This window comes from Temnothorax nylanderi, unplaced genomic scaffold (genome assembly GCF_030848795.1).
Source record: "Temnothorax nylanderi isolate EJ_2023f unplaced genomic scaffold, tnyl_v1.0 TNYL_tig0101_pilon, whole genome shotgun sequence".
Classification (NCBI taxonomy): domain Eukaryota; kingdom Metazoa; phylum Arthropoda; class Insecta; order Hymenoptera; family Formicidae; genus Temnothorax; species Temnothorax nylanderi.
In genome coordinates this window covers 74,342-91,024 of record NW_027249163.1, presented here as the reverse complement: position 1 = coordinate 91,024, position 16,683 = coordinate 74,342, and the positions used below count along the sequence as shown (strand labels likewise).

Genomic DNA, 16,683 nt, shown 5'->3' with positions numbered 1-16,683 from the left:
GCAAGTGCATGGAACAACAACAAACCCCTAAAGCGTCGTCACGTGATCGCTATTGTCGCGATATTTTTTTTTTCGCGTTCGGGATAATATCGAATTTTTCAAATTCCCTAGAGATTCGGAATTACAGACGAGAGACGAGATATATTGGACACCCTGTCTACGACCAGCCAGCCCCACCGCCCCCACCAGCCACTCCAGCCAGCCGAGCGGAGCGAGGAGCGAGCACACGCAAGAGCAAGCTCAGCAAGCTGCCCGAGAGTAAGAAGAAGAGCAAGAGGCAAGCCGAAGAGACAGGAGACGTTTGGCACGTTTTGCGACGACGAACGGAACGGTAGAGTGAAATTCGCATTCATCGTGTTTGATGATAAAAATTACGCGATGCAAAGGGAGGAGAAGCAACTGGATTCGGCCTTGGAGGCCATAATAATGCGCGTGAACGACTTGAAGACCGCGATTGCCGCGATGATATTCAAGGTGGAGCACGAATATGAGACCTTGAATTGGCCGAATTTCCTCGACAATTTCGCCCTTATTTCGGGCCACGTAAGTATCCCGAACAGATTCCTGAACGTTTTAACTAATTGATCAACACTGGGACTTATAATTAACATACACCTATTTTTACTATTTAAATCTACGATATATGTATATCAATGTATAAAGATAAAAAAGAAAAGTAAATTGCTCAATTTAATCACTTTGCAACAAAAGTTACGGAAAATCTCAGAAAGTGCATCATTACAATTTTGATAAAAAATTGCAAAGCAGTCATTTTGACTGCTTTGGTAATCCTGGTGTTAAAGAATTGTAGAGCAGCCCACACACATATCTTTCGTCCATGCGTTATCTTCAAGTTATCGCTAACGTGCCATTTTTGTACAGTTGACTAGCCTCTCGAAGATTCTCGGACACGACAAAGCGCCGAATCTCAGGAATCTGACGGTTCTACCGTTACGCTTGAGTCCGGAGAAGGACGAGGATCTGCTGCGATTGACCGAGAATCGAATTCCCACGTTCGCGCATGATCTGGTCCCAGACTACCTGAGGACGAAGCTGGAGCCTCAAGCCGAGCAGAAGATGTTGCAATTAGAAGCCAAGGCAGCGAACGTTAACATCGACACTTCACACGTAAGACTTATACTCTGCGTTTGATACTTTTTGTTTGATTTAACACCAAAATCTTCCTTAAGTTAGGCAAAAATTATCATTGGAAATATTCGAACGTTAGATACATAACTGCGACAAAACTAGAACTTTTTAAGAGTATATCTGATCGCAATTAAATACAATATAATATCTGTTAGGATAAACACATTGAAGCTAACTGAAAATGTTTTATTTTTCTGTTAACGTGCTAACTAAACAACTAGGACTACAATGTAAGCTACTAAATCAGATAGCTTCAGCTTTGTCGGTTCCATTCGCTTTGGGCTGAGATGTTATGTATGCAAGCCTATTTGTAGCTACGTAAATAGCCATAGATGTTTGATGTCTCAGATAAACATTCGCTACGCAGAGATTCCTGAACGGTCCATCTAGCGAGTGGAACACGCGGATCCTGCCACTTATTAAGTTCCTCGCGATGCTTCCGTTGGGTTTCAGAAACAACTGACGCAGTATTCAAAGGTGATTAGCCACGTGTGGGATATAGCGAATAAAGCGCGCGAAGATTGGGAGGGCGAGGTTAGCACCAGAGCGACCCAAGCGCAAACCAGTAGTGCTGCGGACACTCATGCCCTTCTCGCTGCTGTTGGAATGGGTAAAGGTTTGAAAGTAAGTTACAATCGGAGGAGAGAAGCTAGCTGAGCTTTTCAAAAGACCCATTATATAATATCGCATCCTATTATATCTATCAGATGTGATATGTTGGCTTTATTTTGTATTCGCAGTCTGATTCGATACAAATGGTCCAATCCGGTGTAAATCCAGTAGCTAACAGCATGATGGTAGGCAGACCTGGCAATCAACAGCAAACAACTGGGCAAGGACCATTGGGCAATCCACCAAGTGTGTATTTCTCTGAAGATTTCCATTTTTTATCTCGCCATTATAATATCTCTTATAATTTAAATTAATATTTTTACAGTGGGACAAATAAACAAGGCGCCAAGTGCGATAAAAACGAATATCAAGGCAGCATCGCAAATCCATCCTTATAGATAAAAATATCGTAGCACCTCTGTCATTTAAGATGTATTATAGAATGACTGATAACACTCAAATATTGGTACGTTCCTAACTTTCTGATTTTCATAGAGAATAATCTTAATATAATTTGCTTAGGTAATCCATGATTTTAGTATAAGGCATAATAAAAATCGTACGCAATTATCGAAAATAATATCTCATTAAAAAAGTATTTTAAATATGTTTTCAATTTATTATAAATTACATTACTTAGCCACAAATTCTATAGTTTTAAAACTGGTTTAAATTATACTTCATGTTTATAAAACTATAATCATTTTTAGCGTTTGTGGGACACGATTGCGTAGGAGCGAGGAGAAATACACTTATTCATCACTGGCACAATGACAGCCTCCAAACCTTGTTCGTGTAACCAGCATAATCGATCCTGTAGAATCAGTGACTCCGCCGGAAGTTGTAACATCATTTGCAATCCAGTGTAGATTTCTACGGCTTTCAAGCTTCTACTCTGTTCCTCCCATACTCGCGTTATACCCTTCTCCATTTTATCATGTGTGATTACACTGTCTTTATACGTGAGTTTAATTATGTATTAATTATGTAAATTGTCAATCTTATAAGTATTGATTTTTGTTATCAGTTACCTGTTTCGTCTGTATCTGGTATGAAATCGTATCTTAGTAACGAGTCTTTAACATAAGTTTGAAAATTCAAGCACTGCGACTTTCTCGTGCCTTTCCGAAATTTCTTTTTGAGAACGTAATTGTCTAGAATACATCTTCTGTATCAATTAATCCATAAAATGTGCATATATTGTATTATATTAGATACCTACTTTGTCGTGAATATAATTCGAGGACGGCTCTAGCGAGAACGTGAAAGGAATGGTCGTCGTGCTTCTCTCGGGACATTCCGTGCCACTTGTCCGCCGATTCTTGACACGCTAATCGCAAAAAAGGTATTCTTAAGAACTGTCCTATATCAAAATTATATGCCGCGACTGTTTCTTGCAGACAGTTAGAGGTAGGGAAATTGTGAAAGTATTGTTCTTCCTGCAATGGAGTCTGTACACGTTTGGAAATCGAGAGTTTGTGATAACAACAGGAAATCAGAATGAACAGTTTAGCAGATTTCATTTTGCAGAAGATTCTTGATGCATTTGTACTAAGATCCCCGCAGGCGTGCAGGCCGATCAGACATACGTCTGCAATGTCGGGAAACTCTTTCTGCAGAATGGATTCTATTGCGTCGGCCGAATCACACGTTACGTCGCAATGGGCGTATTTAACTTTAGTCAAAGAATCGGGATACAATTTTTTCTGTCTAGTAAAAGCTCTGCTAATATTTTCTTTGTCTTTTTCCAATCCCAGGACTCGATAGCCGTGCAAATAATGTAACATTTGACATACATATCCCTAGAAAAAACGATATTATACTGTAGCACGAGAGTCTGACTATATTTGTATTTTTTTTCCATTGTCATTTTCTTACCAAACCCGCACCCAAATCAATGATCGTTCGTATGTCATGCCGCTTACATTGTACACCCACTAAATGAGCCAAATGCATTATCTCGTGTTGTTTCTTTTGACTAAGACCTATCTTAAAATTTTGCGGTAGTTGTACGGAAGATAATGCAGGTACAGGTGGCAGTCTATTGATTCTCTTACATCTTGCAACATATGTTTTTAAAGAATCAGGCCAGTCAGTCTAGAACAACAATCAATCTTAATAATTTTAATAATCCATTACATAGTATTCCTGAGATTTCTTATCTGACCTTTATTGTTTTTCTTACTACAAAATTATTAAGTTCCTCATTTTCTAAAATTTGTAAATGGCTCATCCATTCTTTGGGGATTGCATCTAAAGACGCTTTAGTTAATATTTCAGTTACTGGAGAATTATGAAGCCATTGCGTCTCGTAAAAAAAGCATAGTGCTTCGGAAAAATATTTCTTTTCAGCATTGATATCCATATATATCATTTGACTAAAAAAAGAAAAGAGGCTTATTACATTTTTACGCTTACAGTAAATAAGTGAGTTGATAAATTGTTTAAAAATTGTGTATGTATGTGAGAATTAAAGTAAAGTATAAAAAACAAAATATTTTTCATCCCTTAACTGGGATACATTTAATATACAAAAATAGCATAAATTATAATATTCAACACTATGTACTAATACATAAATAACATATGCGTCATTTTTTCAGTTTCTAATATTTATACAGGAAACGCTTAACAACAGAATCGACAATATCTGCAGTGTAACATAAAACGCTCTTCATTGTGAAAATAAAAATTATATTTTGACATCTATCTATTCGGAGGCTCGTGCTCGGTCTGCTTCTTCCTGATTTAACACCAGCCAATTTTCTTTCTGCCTACTTGAAATATCCGCATTTGTCGGTCCAATAAGCGAACGACCTACTCTGACTTCGTTTTGATCGGGTTTCAGATACTTTTCTGCCACGTGCAAGAGCTGCTCCTTAGTCACGGCTTTTAGCTGCTCTCTTTGCCTTTGAAGATCATCGTCCGTGATGCCGTTTATGAATCTGGTCAGGCCTCGATTACTGGGAGGAATGGGAGCGTCGATTTGTTGGAAGATTCCCAGCTTTGCCTCGTCTATATCGCTCTGGGGCAACGAGTATCCGACTAGAAAATCATACGTCTTGTCGAACAAATCGAAGGTACGAGTGGAATTCGGGTCTCTGTAGGAGTAAAAGGAGAAAATTCCCTCCGACGTTAGTTTCGCGCCTCCACCGTAAGCTCCGCCCTTCTCTCGAATCTCCGGATGCAGATACACGGAGGTGATCAACTTGGACAGCACGCGCAACGCGGCATAGTCTGGATTCGTATAAGGAACAGTTAAAATAGCCTTGGAGCAATAGTTCACCGTGTACGGCAGCACGTGGTGATTGCCGCATTCTTTCGTATCGATGCTCCGGTCGCTGGTGATGATGTGCGGATTCTCTGAGCGACCCTTCAGCGAATCGTAGAACGCATGAATACCGTTGAGAACGTCGTTCTGGTGTTCCTCGGACAAGTTGATGACCGATCGCAGGTGTTCCTTGTTCAAGACTTGATTGGCTATCTCCTGCATGCTGTGCATCAGGGGAGTCAAGTCACGTATCTGCGCCACTTTCTTCATCCTCGCGATATATTGCAATCCCGAGAGGCTCTCCTTCGCACGGGCTATCGGCGAGACCAAGCTAGCGGCGCTACTCATCGCGTACAAGTGACCGGCGTGCGAGATACCGTTGATCAGGTCAGCCGCGTTCATCTTCACGAGCGTCTCGAATCTCGGAAGGTCGGTCAGCTTAACGTTGTTGAACAGCTCGGTCCACAGTTTCCACATGTCGTTCGAATTGCGATCCAAGCAGTACGATTCTACGAGAATCCCTTCCTCGTACTTCAGTTCGCTCTCCTTGTGGTCGGCGATGTGATTTATGAAGTTCAGACCGCCAGTCTTCAGCTGCATCATCTGATCGAAAGTCCTGTAGTCGTAATTCTGCGTGCCCATCTTCGCGACAACGTAGTTGAACAGCGGTATCAGCTGCTTTAACTCGATCGGCAGCGCCTGCGTGTTGAGTATTCCTCGGTAATAAGAAATCCCGTTCGTCGGTTGTACGGACAGCTGAAGAGGTACTCCGGATACCTCCAGGTCGGAGATCTTGTATCTTTCCACGTCGGCCTTCAAGTCTTCTATCTTCAACGTCGGCAAGACTCCAGCGTCCTCTTTCTTCTGTTGCTCGGCGAGCAAGATCTTTCCGTTTTTGTATATCTGTTCCTTCTCCTCCGTGGAAAGTGTCTCCAGCTTCGTCTTCAGTAGCTCTTGCTCGGCGAGCGCCTTATTCTGCTCGTATTTTTCATCGGGCGTCATCGTTAACGTCAATCTATGAGTATTGTTCCCGAGATGAGTCTCGGCTAGACTCTGCAGATACCTGGGATCTTCTCTCATTCGCGACGTGAGTTTCTTCACCGCGTCGTTGATTCGCAACGACCGTATCAAATCGCCGTTGTGATTCCACAATGACGTCAGATTGAAGAGCAAGCCCAACCCGAAATTCGACGTTTGATGCTTCACCTGGAGCTCGATGCCGTGCAGGACGGCTTCGACGTGATCCTTCTCGAATCCCTCCTCGATGACTTTCTGCACGGTCTTGTCGAAGATACTCTCGACTCTCTCGAAGTCTTCCGGCTTCACGCCCTGCAGACTCACGACGAACATCGTGTCTCTGCACTGCGAATCAAAACCCGTGAACGGTCCGAAACCGGTGCTTATATTCGATTCGACTAGAGATTTGTAAAACGCCGAGTTTGGACCTTTCAGCAACAGCTGCGACAGCACGTACATCTCGAAAGTCGTCTGTATGTTGGTTATGTCGTTGCACAAGTGCGCGATAGCGATGGTGCCGTGTCTGCTGGGATCTGCGAGGAGTGGATCGGGTTTGCACGCGACGTGCTCCTTCCTAGCGTTGCTCCATCGCTTCTCCGCTGGCACTTCCGACATAGAAGCGTCTATCCTGTCAGATAGGAAGAGGTACCGATCGTTGATGAACTTCAGATGGTCCTCCAGCGGGAAATTTCCGTAGGAATAAAAGCGCGAATTGGAGGGATGATAGTACTTCATGTGGAAGTTAAGGAGATCGACGTACTGTAGATTAGGTATAACAAGAGGATCGCCGCCGGAAATTACAGAGTACGTGTGGCTCGGTAGAATGGAATTCAGCAGGCGTTCCGCCATAATGGCCTGATTGTCATTGAAAACACCCTTCATCTCGTTGAAGACCACTCCCTTGAACACAATGGGAGAGTTCTTGTCGTTGACGTCCGCGTGCTCCAGTCTCCATCCCTCCTGTCGGAAGTCCAGCTCTCGCAGATTCGGTTTGAAGACCGAGTCCAAGTAAACCGACTGTAGATTGCGGTAATCCTTCAAGTTCTGCGTCGAGAACGGATATATGGTATAGTCCGGCCCGGTCATAGCGTTCATGAACGTGGCCAGGGATCTCCTCAGCATCTTGAAGAACGGATCTCTGCAGGGGTATCGCTCGCTGCCGCACAGAGTGGTGTGCTCCAGTATATGGGGCAATCCCGTGGAATCCATGGGAGTCGTGCGAAATCCAATGGAGAACACGTTGTTGGTGTCGTCTCTGGCCAGATGCAAATACTGCGCGCCCGTGCTCAGATGCGTCAGCCTCACCGCGGTGAGGAACAGCTCGTCTATGCTCGAAACCTCGTCCACCATAAATCCGTGAAGAATCTCGCCCTTCTTGAATTTTGCTAGTTCATCCGGCGTCAGCTCCTTTCGCGGATGCAACGCGCTCGATGCAGCGCTTGTCGACGACTGGAAGGTACGGTATGTGACGCGCTGCTGTAAAGCTGCGCCTTTTAAGAGCGAATTCCTTGATAATTTGAATAATCTCAGCATCTTGGAGCAATTCTGCGTTTAGATCGGTAGGGGAAATAAAGCTGTACCTGAAAATAATATAAAGGCAGCACGTCAATTGTACAATTTAGAATTATAGATTTTATGCTAGAGGCAAAATAAAAATTATGTACTCTGTAAGTGTACCATTTCAGGTATAACGATACTTACTGATTTCTCTTGATCAATCACAAACGGACTTAAATTATATATGTAAAGCTCGATTACAAAAAACTCTATCACTGACAGACATTCCACTTTAAAGTATCATATCAATCCGAAAAGAGGGGGAAATCTGTATTACTCGAAAAAAAATGTCAATAACAAGTTTCAGAGCGGCAAATATTAATTAGGAATGCCAGTTTCGTGAAGTGGCTACAAGACAGTCATTGGGGCGACGTTGACTAAACTCTAATTAACTTAAAACCAGTGATTAATTGACAGAAACATTTACTACAAAATTTCTGACTATAATTCTACATTTCTAACCTAAACTTTTATGTATTAAGCAACAGCAATCAGTTGGAGACACAGTGATGAGATTAGTTTTACCCCACGCATTTAAAGAAAGCAACAAACAATTAGTAAATTAATAAAGAAAATAATTATTTAAAGCAGTAGTGTTATCTAAAGTGCTCGAATGAATCGCCGGTTAAATTAATTGGAGTTTCAAGTCACCTTTAATGTATGATGCAACTACTAGATGCAACATTCGCGGGAATAAGCAAACACCGGTATTGCTCCGAAATCGAAGCCGATATAAATAAACTTACCTATCGACTCGTTTATTAAAACGACAACTCGGAATGTTTCCTTGTCAGTCTATTGCAAAACCATGCGTCTACTTCCTGCATTTGCAAAATTCGCATTAAGAAGTAAATTACACCTCGGATCCTCGTTTGACAGCCAGCGTGCTTGGAGGTTAGGTCGAATGAGAACTTGTGTCACTCGTGTCACATGTGTTCCGATATTCACTACCAGTACTGAAAATCTATAGTTTGCGTCACGTATACTATAGATTTTCAGTACTGGCAATGAATATGCGGAACACACCCTGTTGAAAACTTTCTTTATTTTGCTAGGAAACGGTAAACGATCGCAATTTATGAAATAAAGATGCTGTCAATTTTATTTTACACACGTGGCGCAATTATAATTATTATTTTACTGCCCACTAGGGAACTAGTATCTGAAAAGAATTGTTGGTAATCCAATTACCAACAGGTAAAATAATATACCCAGAAGCACAGAATATTCGAGAAAAGAATATTTTGTAACAAGATAGTTTTCATATATTCCGAGATTATTAAAAAAAATTCTTAGATTTAAGAATGTTCTGCATGTTATTGAAATATTATTTGTTAAGTTCTTAGAATATTTTAATAATATTTCAATAAATATTTTTAAAACATTCCATACCGTTAGCGAATGGAATGTTTCTGTACCGAAATATTCCTAGAACGTTCTACGAACTTTAAATGTAAACACAGCAAGTAACCGATTTTAACCTCACTGCAGTTGTTGCGTGATTATCGTGTGTAATAGCATAAGTTTGTAATTGACTTGGATAGAATTGATGATATTTTTTGTAGTTACGAAACAGGTAAGCACACATATATTATATATATATATATATATATATATATATATATATATGTAAATATGTATATATGATGGATTCATAACACACAACCACCTTAAAAACAAGATATACGTATTACAAAGAATTTGGGTGAATGTTGTATGTGGAGTGTGAAAGATATAAAACACAAGTTGGTTCTTTACTCAAGAAGAAGGCTTTATATTTTACTCACTTCTTCGTTAGAATTTTCATTTTTATTATAAACTTTACATTTCTATAATCTACCATTTATTATCAAAAGTAAATGAAACTTTCTTAATTATTTAGTTGTTTTAATTTGGTTTGATTCTAGATATTATGGCAATGAGTTGGAGGGTGGTGCATTTTATTAAAGAAAATACAGTTGAAGCTGTGCCAGCATCCTGGGTTAATGATATTAATACATGTTTTTGGCCGCCATACAGTGGATTAAAATCAAGAACCTTAATAAAAAATTGTGTCCCACCTGTCCATGATTGGGATCTTTACCAATCAAAGCTGATTGGTGAATTATATGGTAGGTATTTGTTTATAAAAATCTATAATTTTTCTAATTATATAAACAAATTTTTTAGGAGATCTGAGAGTAGCAAGAAACAAAGCAGCTCAAGCTGAACAAAATTTAGAGTCTGAAGAAAATGAAGAATATATAAGGAAAATAAAAGAACATCGCAAATTTATATCTGCTTCAGACTCAGATCCAATTACCTCTAATATTTTCCTTGGAGAAAATATCGTTGTAAAGGAAGAAAATGAGGAAATTGAGGAAATCGAAGAAATTGAGGAAATTGAGGAAGATAATGAAATAGTTGACATTCCAATTTTAAGAGAGGTCACCAAAGGTGTGTATAATAATGTTACACTTAAAATTATCTTATTCACGAGTTGACTAAAATTTTTCTTTTTTTTTTCCCCAAGAAAATTCTGTATCAGTTTCACAGAATATGGCCAGTATTGAAACTGATTCAGGTTAGTAGCAATAAATATTCATATTTTTTTGTATAAACTTCATAGGAATTTTTTTTAGTGCCAGGTACATCAAAAGAAATTCCAAATACCATTGAGCCTCAAGACACTTCTATAGGTATTGTATTAACTATTAAATATTTCTTATTACATACTAATTCACACAGCTTTCAATATCATTAAAATTGTTATTAAATTATATTCTATAAAATAGAAGTTATGAATCTCTCATTTATTCTTATTAGTCATTACATTTCCTTTTTAATTTTCAGATGAATCCTATGAAAGACAGATACTGGGGACACTGTCGAGTATCAATTGTAAAATGGACCAAATATTGAAATATTTAAATAATCGTAAGATGAATAATATAATGGAAGAAGAATCTTTATTTGAAAAATTTAAATTTCCCATACGTTCAGTGGAAGAACTTCACAATGTGGAAGTTTATTTAAAAAATGAAAAAAGCAAGAAAGAAGTTGTAAGTTATTGGGATAAATTTTAATAATATAATAAGTACTAAGTAGTAGTTGAGTTGTAGTTTAATGTAACAGAAGTCTTATCACTCTTTATTTTAAACTTTTAAGGTGATGGAACTTTCAAGATTTGGAGGAATGAATGTTAAAATTATGGTTAAAAGAATAATGGAGAAAATTTTCTCTAATAAGTTGGCTGCACAATACTCTTGGCTAGGATTCAAAAGAAAACAAAATTTTTCTAATTTGATTATTTCTCAAATAATAATAAGTAAGAATTCTAAAATTTATATATATGATATAAATATATTATAAAACTATAACAAGAATTTTGATAAAATAATGTCATTTTGTTTTTGATTTTAAACCAATTTTTTCTAATTTTTTTTTTCAGAATCTGTAATGAAAGTCCATATAAACACTACAGCATCTGAAGTTGAAAGTGCCATAAAATTGTGGTTGGTCAAAGCTAAAGAAAGAATGCAAACAAAACAGAACAGTGATCTATATCTATCTGTCTGACTGAGTACATATACATGTGTGTTAAAAATATATAAATGTAAAGTGTAAAATGTATTAGTTTTTATGCATTTACTCTGTACAATTTTCTTGTCACTCTCCTCAAGTTACAATATCTAAATTGTATAAATAAAGCACAAATTGTACGAATACATATACGTATTATTTATTTCGTACAAAACAAATAATTTACAAGTTTTATTCCTTTAAATATATATTTTTATAGCTTCTGATTATATTATATAAAATATATAAGACTATATATTTGTGACCTGACTTATATTGCACTGTTTGACTTACTTATTTACTAATGTTAATCTCACTAATATTGCTCGGCATGGTGTGTACAATTTGTGCAACTTACGCAAGCGACTCTAAAAAAAAAATCTCGTTCAGTTTGGAAAAATATATCAAGATGCGCATGAGATTTAATTTTAGAATTGCAATTAACATATATTATGTTAGAGCAAAGTTAAGTTACATTTGAACAAAGTTAGAATTATACTAGAAGATACAGGTAATCACACATTTATAAGGTACGTATAATAAAGAAATACAAACAAAATCACTCATAGAATAAAAATTAATCATCGTCTTTCTGTGCAGAGATTTCTCTTGGTATAATTTACAATATATTGGAGCAAGGCTGAATGGACAATTTTTTTGTTCAACCGCTGCAACGAAATATCAGATGAAGAAATTATGTGAGTATTACGTTAAAGCTACTTCTAGCAAAACTGTTCTGACTAATTTATGAGGTAAGTAGAAAAGACGTAGAAAAGACACAGAAAAAGGCAGTGCAGCTTTAGACACAAGGAAGCGGAATGGCTCGTGCCAGTCAGTCGCTGACTGGCTGTGTCGAGTTTTGTTTCAGAATTTTCAGTATACCGGCGCGATTCGCGGAGAAGACGAGGGACAGCCTCTCCTCCGCCTGGCGCAGCGGAGTCCTGTTCTGCAAATTGCGCACGTTGGTGCACGCACCGTGTCTGATGAGCAGGCCGACGGACTTGACGTTGCCGGCCACGGTCGCCAGATGCAAAGGCGTGTCGCCGTTATGATCCTTGGCGTCCACGTCGCAGGTCGCGCAGTTCAGCAGCAGCTTCGCCGCGTCGACGCGGTCGTTGAGGCACGCCAGGTGCAACGGGGTACGACCCTCCGGCCTCGTCGTCACGTTCACGTTCGCGCCGGCGTCCAGCAGCAGCTGGACCATCCTGGTGCGACCGGTCGCGCTCGCCACGTGTAACGCTGTCTCGCCTAGGCCGTTGCAGGCGTTGATCGTAAGCGCTCGTTGCCGCTGCCGCTGCTCCAGCTTACCCTCGCCGATCGCCGAGCACCGTTCGCAGTCGCAGAGTGGATGATGGCACAGATTCGCACGGGCGCCTGGCGGCCGCTCGCGATAAACTTCCAGTCCCAGGTAGTAACACGCCAGGCATACGTCGCCGTCGGTTATCGCGGCGAACAGCTTATCCATCATACGATGCTGCATCGCGTTGGCATAGCTCTTAGGATGCGACGGGCTCTTATTCTCCAACGTGGCCCAGCGACGTTGCTGAAAGGGCACCGATTGACGAGGCTGTGCGAGGGCACGCCGCTGAGACAGGGCAACGTCGGCGCAGATGTTGCTCGACATCGCGTTACATCTGAGCGATTCGGCGATGGTCTCGCTGTACGTCACCATCGACGGGGTCTGACCCTTCTTGTTGGTAATCTTGCAGCTCGCGCTGTACTCCAGGAGGATGTCGACGATCGCGCAATATCCCCATCTGGCCGCGAGATGCAGCGGCGTGTCGCCGTTGTCATTCGCGACGCTCGCGTTGACCGGCATCCTCATGTGTTCCGACAGGTACAGTAACGCCTTCACGCAGCTCTCGTGACCGCGGTCCACCGCCAGGTGTAACGGCGTGTTTCCCCGCGAGTCCGTCACCGCGGGATTCGCGTTCGCGTGCAGCAGTAGCAGCAGGATGTTCTGATGGCCCTTGATGCAGGCGTAGTGGAGAGCCGTCATGCCGTTTGAGTCGACGGCGTTTATATCCGTGTCGCGGTCGAGAAGATAGTCCACGATCACTATCTGATCGTGCAGCACAGAGACGTGCAACGGTGTCAGACCCTTGTCATCCTTGGGATACGCTTTTAGGTCCCGTTGCCTCGTCCAGTTTCGCTCGCAGGACGCACAGGCACACAATGGATGGCAAAGCGTAACGTCGTTGACCTGATTGGATCCGTCGTAAGTCAAGATTCTTTTTACCTCGGACAGATTGCCGTTTTTGATGCACACGAACAAATAACCGACGGACGAACGTTCCGATTGATCCATTAATTGACCATATTTTTCCAGATTATTCGCGCATTTCTCATCACCGTAAATTACCCCGGATTTGATGTGCATGATCGCGGCTTCCAGCGAAGTTATCAAGAAGCCAGTCTCGTCCGCCTCATAAGCAGAGCTCGTGGAGAGACGAAATTGTCTCATGAAGCATAGCTGTGCCGTCCAGTTCGAGAGGCCGGCATTGACGACGAGGAACACGAGCACCGGCAGGAGATCGTCCGACGTGACGGACGACGACGTTCCGCGCGACACGTAATTCACGGTCCTCCTGAGGCACTCGATCTTGCCCAGCACGGTCACGAAGCAATCCAATCGCGACAGTTCTACCTTCCCCCCGTGGACCCGGGACTGCAAGTCCGATCGTACTCGGAGATCGCTCAGTTGGATCCCATCTAAATTCCTAACGATCTTGTTCAAATTCGCATCCTCTATGGCAGTACAGGCGGACAACGATTTCAGCAGGATATCTCTCAATGCGTAGAGAATGTACGTCTCCAGCGACACCCTGATGTTCCACTGATACTGCTTGTTGCCCGGAGCCCTCTCTCTCAACGACGCGTTCTCCAGCAGCATCTCAAGGCAACTCGCGTACAGCTCGTGCACCAGATCTCTTTGCGCCTGCAACGGTTTACGGTCTAGATTCTTATTAACGTACAGGAAGTCTTTGATCTTGGCCTCGAAGTCGTCGCGCAGCTGCCTGTCGGGCAGTTCCGCCTGAAGGAAATTCACAGCCTCCTGGAGATTCGTAATCACGCTCACGCAGTTGTCCGAGACGCACATGCTGGCCTCCAGGGGCCGGTCGATGCACCTACGGGGCACAACAACGTCAAGCCAACATCCGAATGATCCGAATCACGAAATTGTATCATTCAAGTGCCAGCTTACCATACACGATATTTACGCAAATCATCGCTGTAGAAGATCTCCTCGAAGAGCAAGCGCGAGGAATACTGCTCCACGTCGTTGTGCTTGACGTGCAGAACCCGGTCCTCGAGTAGGATCTCCCTGCCGCTCAGGCTGCTGAAGCGGGCGACGGAGAGGTCCTGTCCGGGTACCAGGATGTGAGCGTTCACCTCGTTCTCCTGCAACCTGCGGCTGGCGAAGCTGTCGCTGCGCGGAACGCAGATGATCCAGCCTTCCTGGACGGCCCGCAGAAACATGGCACTGTGTTCATCCCGGAGAGCCTGCAGGAACCGATTCTCCGACAGATCCTCGTCGTATCCCGCGTTCATGATCGGGGACCGGCAACGGGGGTGAGTATCACGTGGAAGACGATGAAGCGAATCGACACAGGAATCGCCGGTGTCGTCGGCGAAGCGCCTGACATCGCGCACGGCGCACGGGGCACGGTGCAAATTTACGACAGCCGGACGAAACTGCGAGTTGAGGTTAAAATTAAGTTAGGTTAGGTTAGGAGCGATTTCTGAGAAATTACGGACGACTCAAGACGACTTCAAACTCGATTCTGCAGTGTCCTTTATGTAACCAAAAATTTCTCTCACAGTTTTTATAAACTCTTAAATCGTCTCAACGAATATTTCACGTGATATATTTCACATTTACTTGATAATAATTTAATATTAATATGTATTGTTTATAAAGTTAATTATGTATTTATTAATTACTTTTGCTTATATGTATGCTTATATATGTATGAATAATTCACTTGGAGACAAATCTAGATCAACGATAATGAATATCTTTTCTTTAAATAACGAAGTATATCTTAAAATTTCTTTAGAAGCACTTCGTTTAATTAATTATTAAACATATTATATTTTCGGTGATAACTATTCCGGTGACCACAATCTTTTGCACTCGCTTTTATTAAATACGAACACTATATGGGAATTATGAATTATTTAATTATGCAATTATTATTTTATATGTAATTATGTATATCTAATACGTATATTTTTATATGAAAAATTTCTTATCGAATAATAACGACATAATCATGCTAAATTACAAAACTGAACGTTTATATTCTATCGTACTTATGTGTATTTGACATGTCGAACATTTTTGTTCTCGCGCTAATTTCACACAGCGTGCACGGCGATAAACCCACAATAGACCGTAGAATTATACATACGTACATAAAAATTACTCGGCAGTAACTCAATCATGAGATAATACAAAGATGACTCGCCGCCGAATCTATCACGAATAATCGAAGATGATCATTGCTAATCCCGCGAGAAAATATGAAATATTCATCTTGTTCTCCAAATGACCTTTCCGAAATCGTCGATGCCCCGACAAAAGCGAGCCACTCTCCTAATTATTCACGGTTGATTGATTATATTATGTCAATTGCCCAGGAAAATCACCGTCGGATGAACGTTTTCCCCGGATAGGACGGTTTAAATAATGGAATATCATGTAATATAATACATTTGGTATATTAGGTTATATTCAGACGTTAATTATTATTTTTGCTCTTATTATATATTCTATTTTATTTATATAGGCGCGCGCTTACGCAGCAAGGGAGAAAGAGGGGCGCACACATTTTTCTTATTTTTACTCTATGTACATATTTTGTTAAGTATATTAACTTACATGAAATATCTTGTAAAGTATTTCAACATTTTTTTAATAATCTTGTTTTAATGCTTTTTTGCATAGTGTAAGAGTAAAAAGAGATTAACATAAGAAAAGGGACGTATGATTTTGAAAGAATCACGCTGCTTTTGAAATCAATATTAAAGTAAAGACATAACAAAATTTAAAAAAAAAATTAAAGTGTAAATCCTATATTTTTATAATCTACCATATTCTATTTGAAAAATAAGAAAATCTCTGCTCCCTCGTTATTTCACAAAATAAATACTTATTTAGGCATTATTTAAAACAGTTTGTCTAAATTGAGGAATAACTGAGACATATCTATGAGACATTAAACGATCTACCTTATGTAAGAATATATATTCTTCTAGAATTGTGTGTGATGTGAAATATGACTGCCGGAGTAACTTCAATCTCTTTGAACGAGAACGTACAACGAGTGATTGATGTCGACGATATCGAACGAATGTCAGGTAATGGACAGAGGAGATCGATATAAAAAGTGAAATCGGATAGACTCATACTGGATCTATTGCTTTTCAAGGCGTTCAGAATCTAAACCGCAGATCTTTTAATCCGCGAGAAGATGAAGCATCAAATCATCCGTTTCTAAGTGAAACGTCTT

At 40.7% G+C, this 16,683-nt stretch overlaps 5 protein-coding genes across 10 annotated transcripts; 2 read left to right on the top strand and 3 right to left on the bottom strand.

The window, feature by feature from the left end:
• Positions 1–100: 100 nt before the first annotated feature.
• Med8 (mediator complex subunit 8) lies at positions 101–3,596 on the top strand. 2 transcript variants are annotated; one of them, XM_071711777.1, is made up of 7 exons: positions 101–543; positions 883–1,128; positions 1,603–1,773; positions 1,890–2,007; positions 2,087–2,227; positions 2,472–2,723; positions 2,976–3,596. In XM_071711777.1, the coding sequence occupies exons 1-5, from the start codon at positions 379–381 to the stop codon at positions 2,161–2,163; spliced, it is 777 nt and encodes a 258-aa protein (XP_071567878.1). In that variant the 5' UTR covers positions 101–378; the 3' UTR covers positions 2,164–2,227; positions 2,472–2,723; positions 2,976–3,596. The 2 variants fall into 2 exon arrangements, with proteins under 2 accessions (XP_071567878.1, XP_071567877.1); XM_071711776.1 differs by having other exon boundaries at positions 2,472–3,596.
• On the bottom strand, positions 2,358–4,135 carry LOC139775618 (methyltransferase-like protein 25B). Its single transcript, XM_071711742.1, has 5 exons — positions 3,929–4,135; positions 3,640–3,858; positions 2,984–3,563; positions 2,793–2,915; positions 2,358–2,715 (listed from the first exon to the last, which is right to left on the bottom strand). Exons 1-5 carry the CDS (start codon positions 4,133–4,135, stop codon positions 2,468–2,470), a joined length of 1,377 nt encoding a protein of 458 aa, XP_071567843.1. The 3' UTR covers positions 2,358–2,467.
• A 121-nt stretch (positions 4,136–4,256) lies between these two features.
• LOC139775608 (presequence protease, mitochondrial) lies at positions 4,257–8,743 on the bottom strand. Of its 3 annotated transcripts, none has more exons than XM_071711723.1 (3): positions 8,633–8,743; positions 8,353–8,570; positions 4,257–7,629 (listed from the first exon to the last, which is right to left on the bottom strand). In XM_071711723.1, exon 3 carries the CDS (start codon positions 7,580–7,582, stop codon positions 4,472–4,474), a length of 3,111 nt encoding a protein of 1,036 aa, XP_071567824.1. In that variant the 5' UTR covers positions 7,583–7,629; positions 8,353–8,570; positions 8,633–8,743; the 3' UTR covers positions 4,257–4,471. The 3 variants fall into 3 exon arrangements, with proteins under 3 accessions (XP_071567824.1, XP_071567825.1, XP_071567827.1); XM_071711724.1 differs by having other exon boundaries at positions 8,353–8,562; positions 8,633–8,718; XM_071711726.1 differs by lacking the exons at positions 8,353–8,570; positions 8,633–8,743 and adding an exon at positions 7,751–8,330.
• A 159-nt stretch (positions 8,744–8,902) lies between these two features.
• LOC139775620 (uncharacterized) lies at positions 8,903–11,313 on the top strand. Of its 2 annotated transcripts, none has more exons than XM_071711743.1 (8): positions 8,903–9,182; positions 9,514–9,717; positions 9,776–10,042; positions 10,119–10,169; positions 10,228–10,284; positions 10,439–10,647; positions 10,754–10,913; positions 11,037–11,313. In XM_071711743.1, the coding sequence occupies exons 2-8, from the start codon at positions 9,519–9,521 to the stop codon at positions 11,162–11,164; spliced, it is 1,071 nt and encodes a 356-aa protein (XP_071567844.1). In that variant the 5' UTR covers positions 8,903–9,182; positions 9,514–9,518; the 3' UTR covers positions 11,165–11,313. The 2 variants fall into 2 exon arrangements, with proteins under 2 accessions (XP_071567844.1, XP_071567845.1); XM_071711744.1 differs by lacking the exon at positions 8,903–9,182 and adding an exon at positions 9,272–9,351.
• LOC139775610 (ankyrin repeat domain-containing protein 27-like) lies at positions 11,312–14,916 on the bottom strand. Of its 2 annotated transcripts, none has more exons than XM_071711728.1 (2): positions 14,373–14,916; positions 11,312–14,295 (listed from the first exon to the last, which is right to left on the bottom strand). In XM_071711728.1, exons 1-2 carry the CDS (start codon positions 14,717–14,719, stop codon positions 12,000–12,002), a joined length of 2,643 nt encoding a protein of 880 aa, XP_071567829.1. In that variant the 5' UTR covers positions 14,720–14,916; the 3' UTR covers positions 11,312–11,999. The 2 variants fall into 2 exon arrangements, with proteins under 2 accessions (XP_071567829.1, XP_071567830.1); XM_071711729.1 differs by having other exon boundaries at positions 14,389–14,497.
• Positions 14,917–16,683: the final 1,767 nt, after the last annotated feature.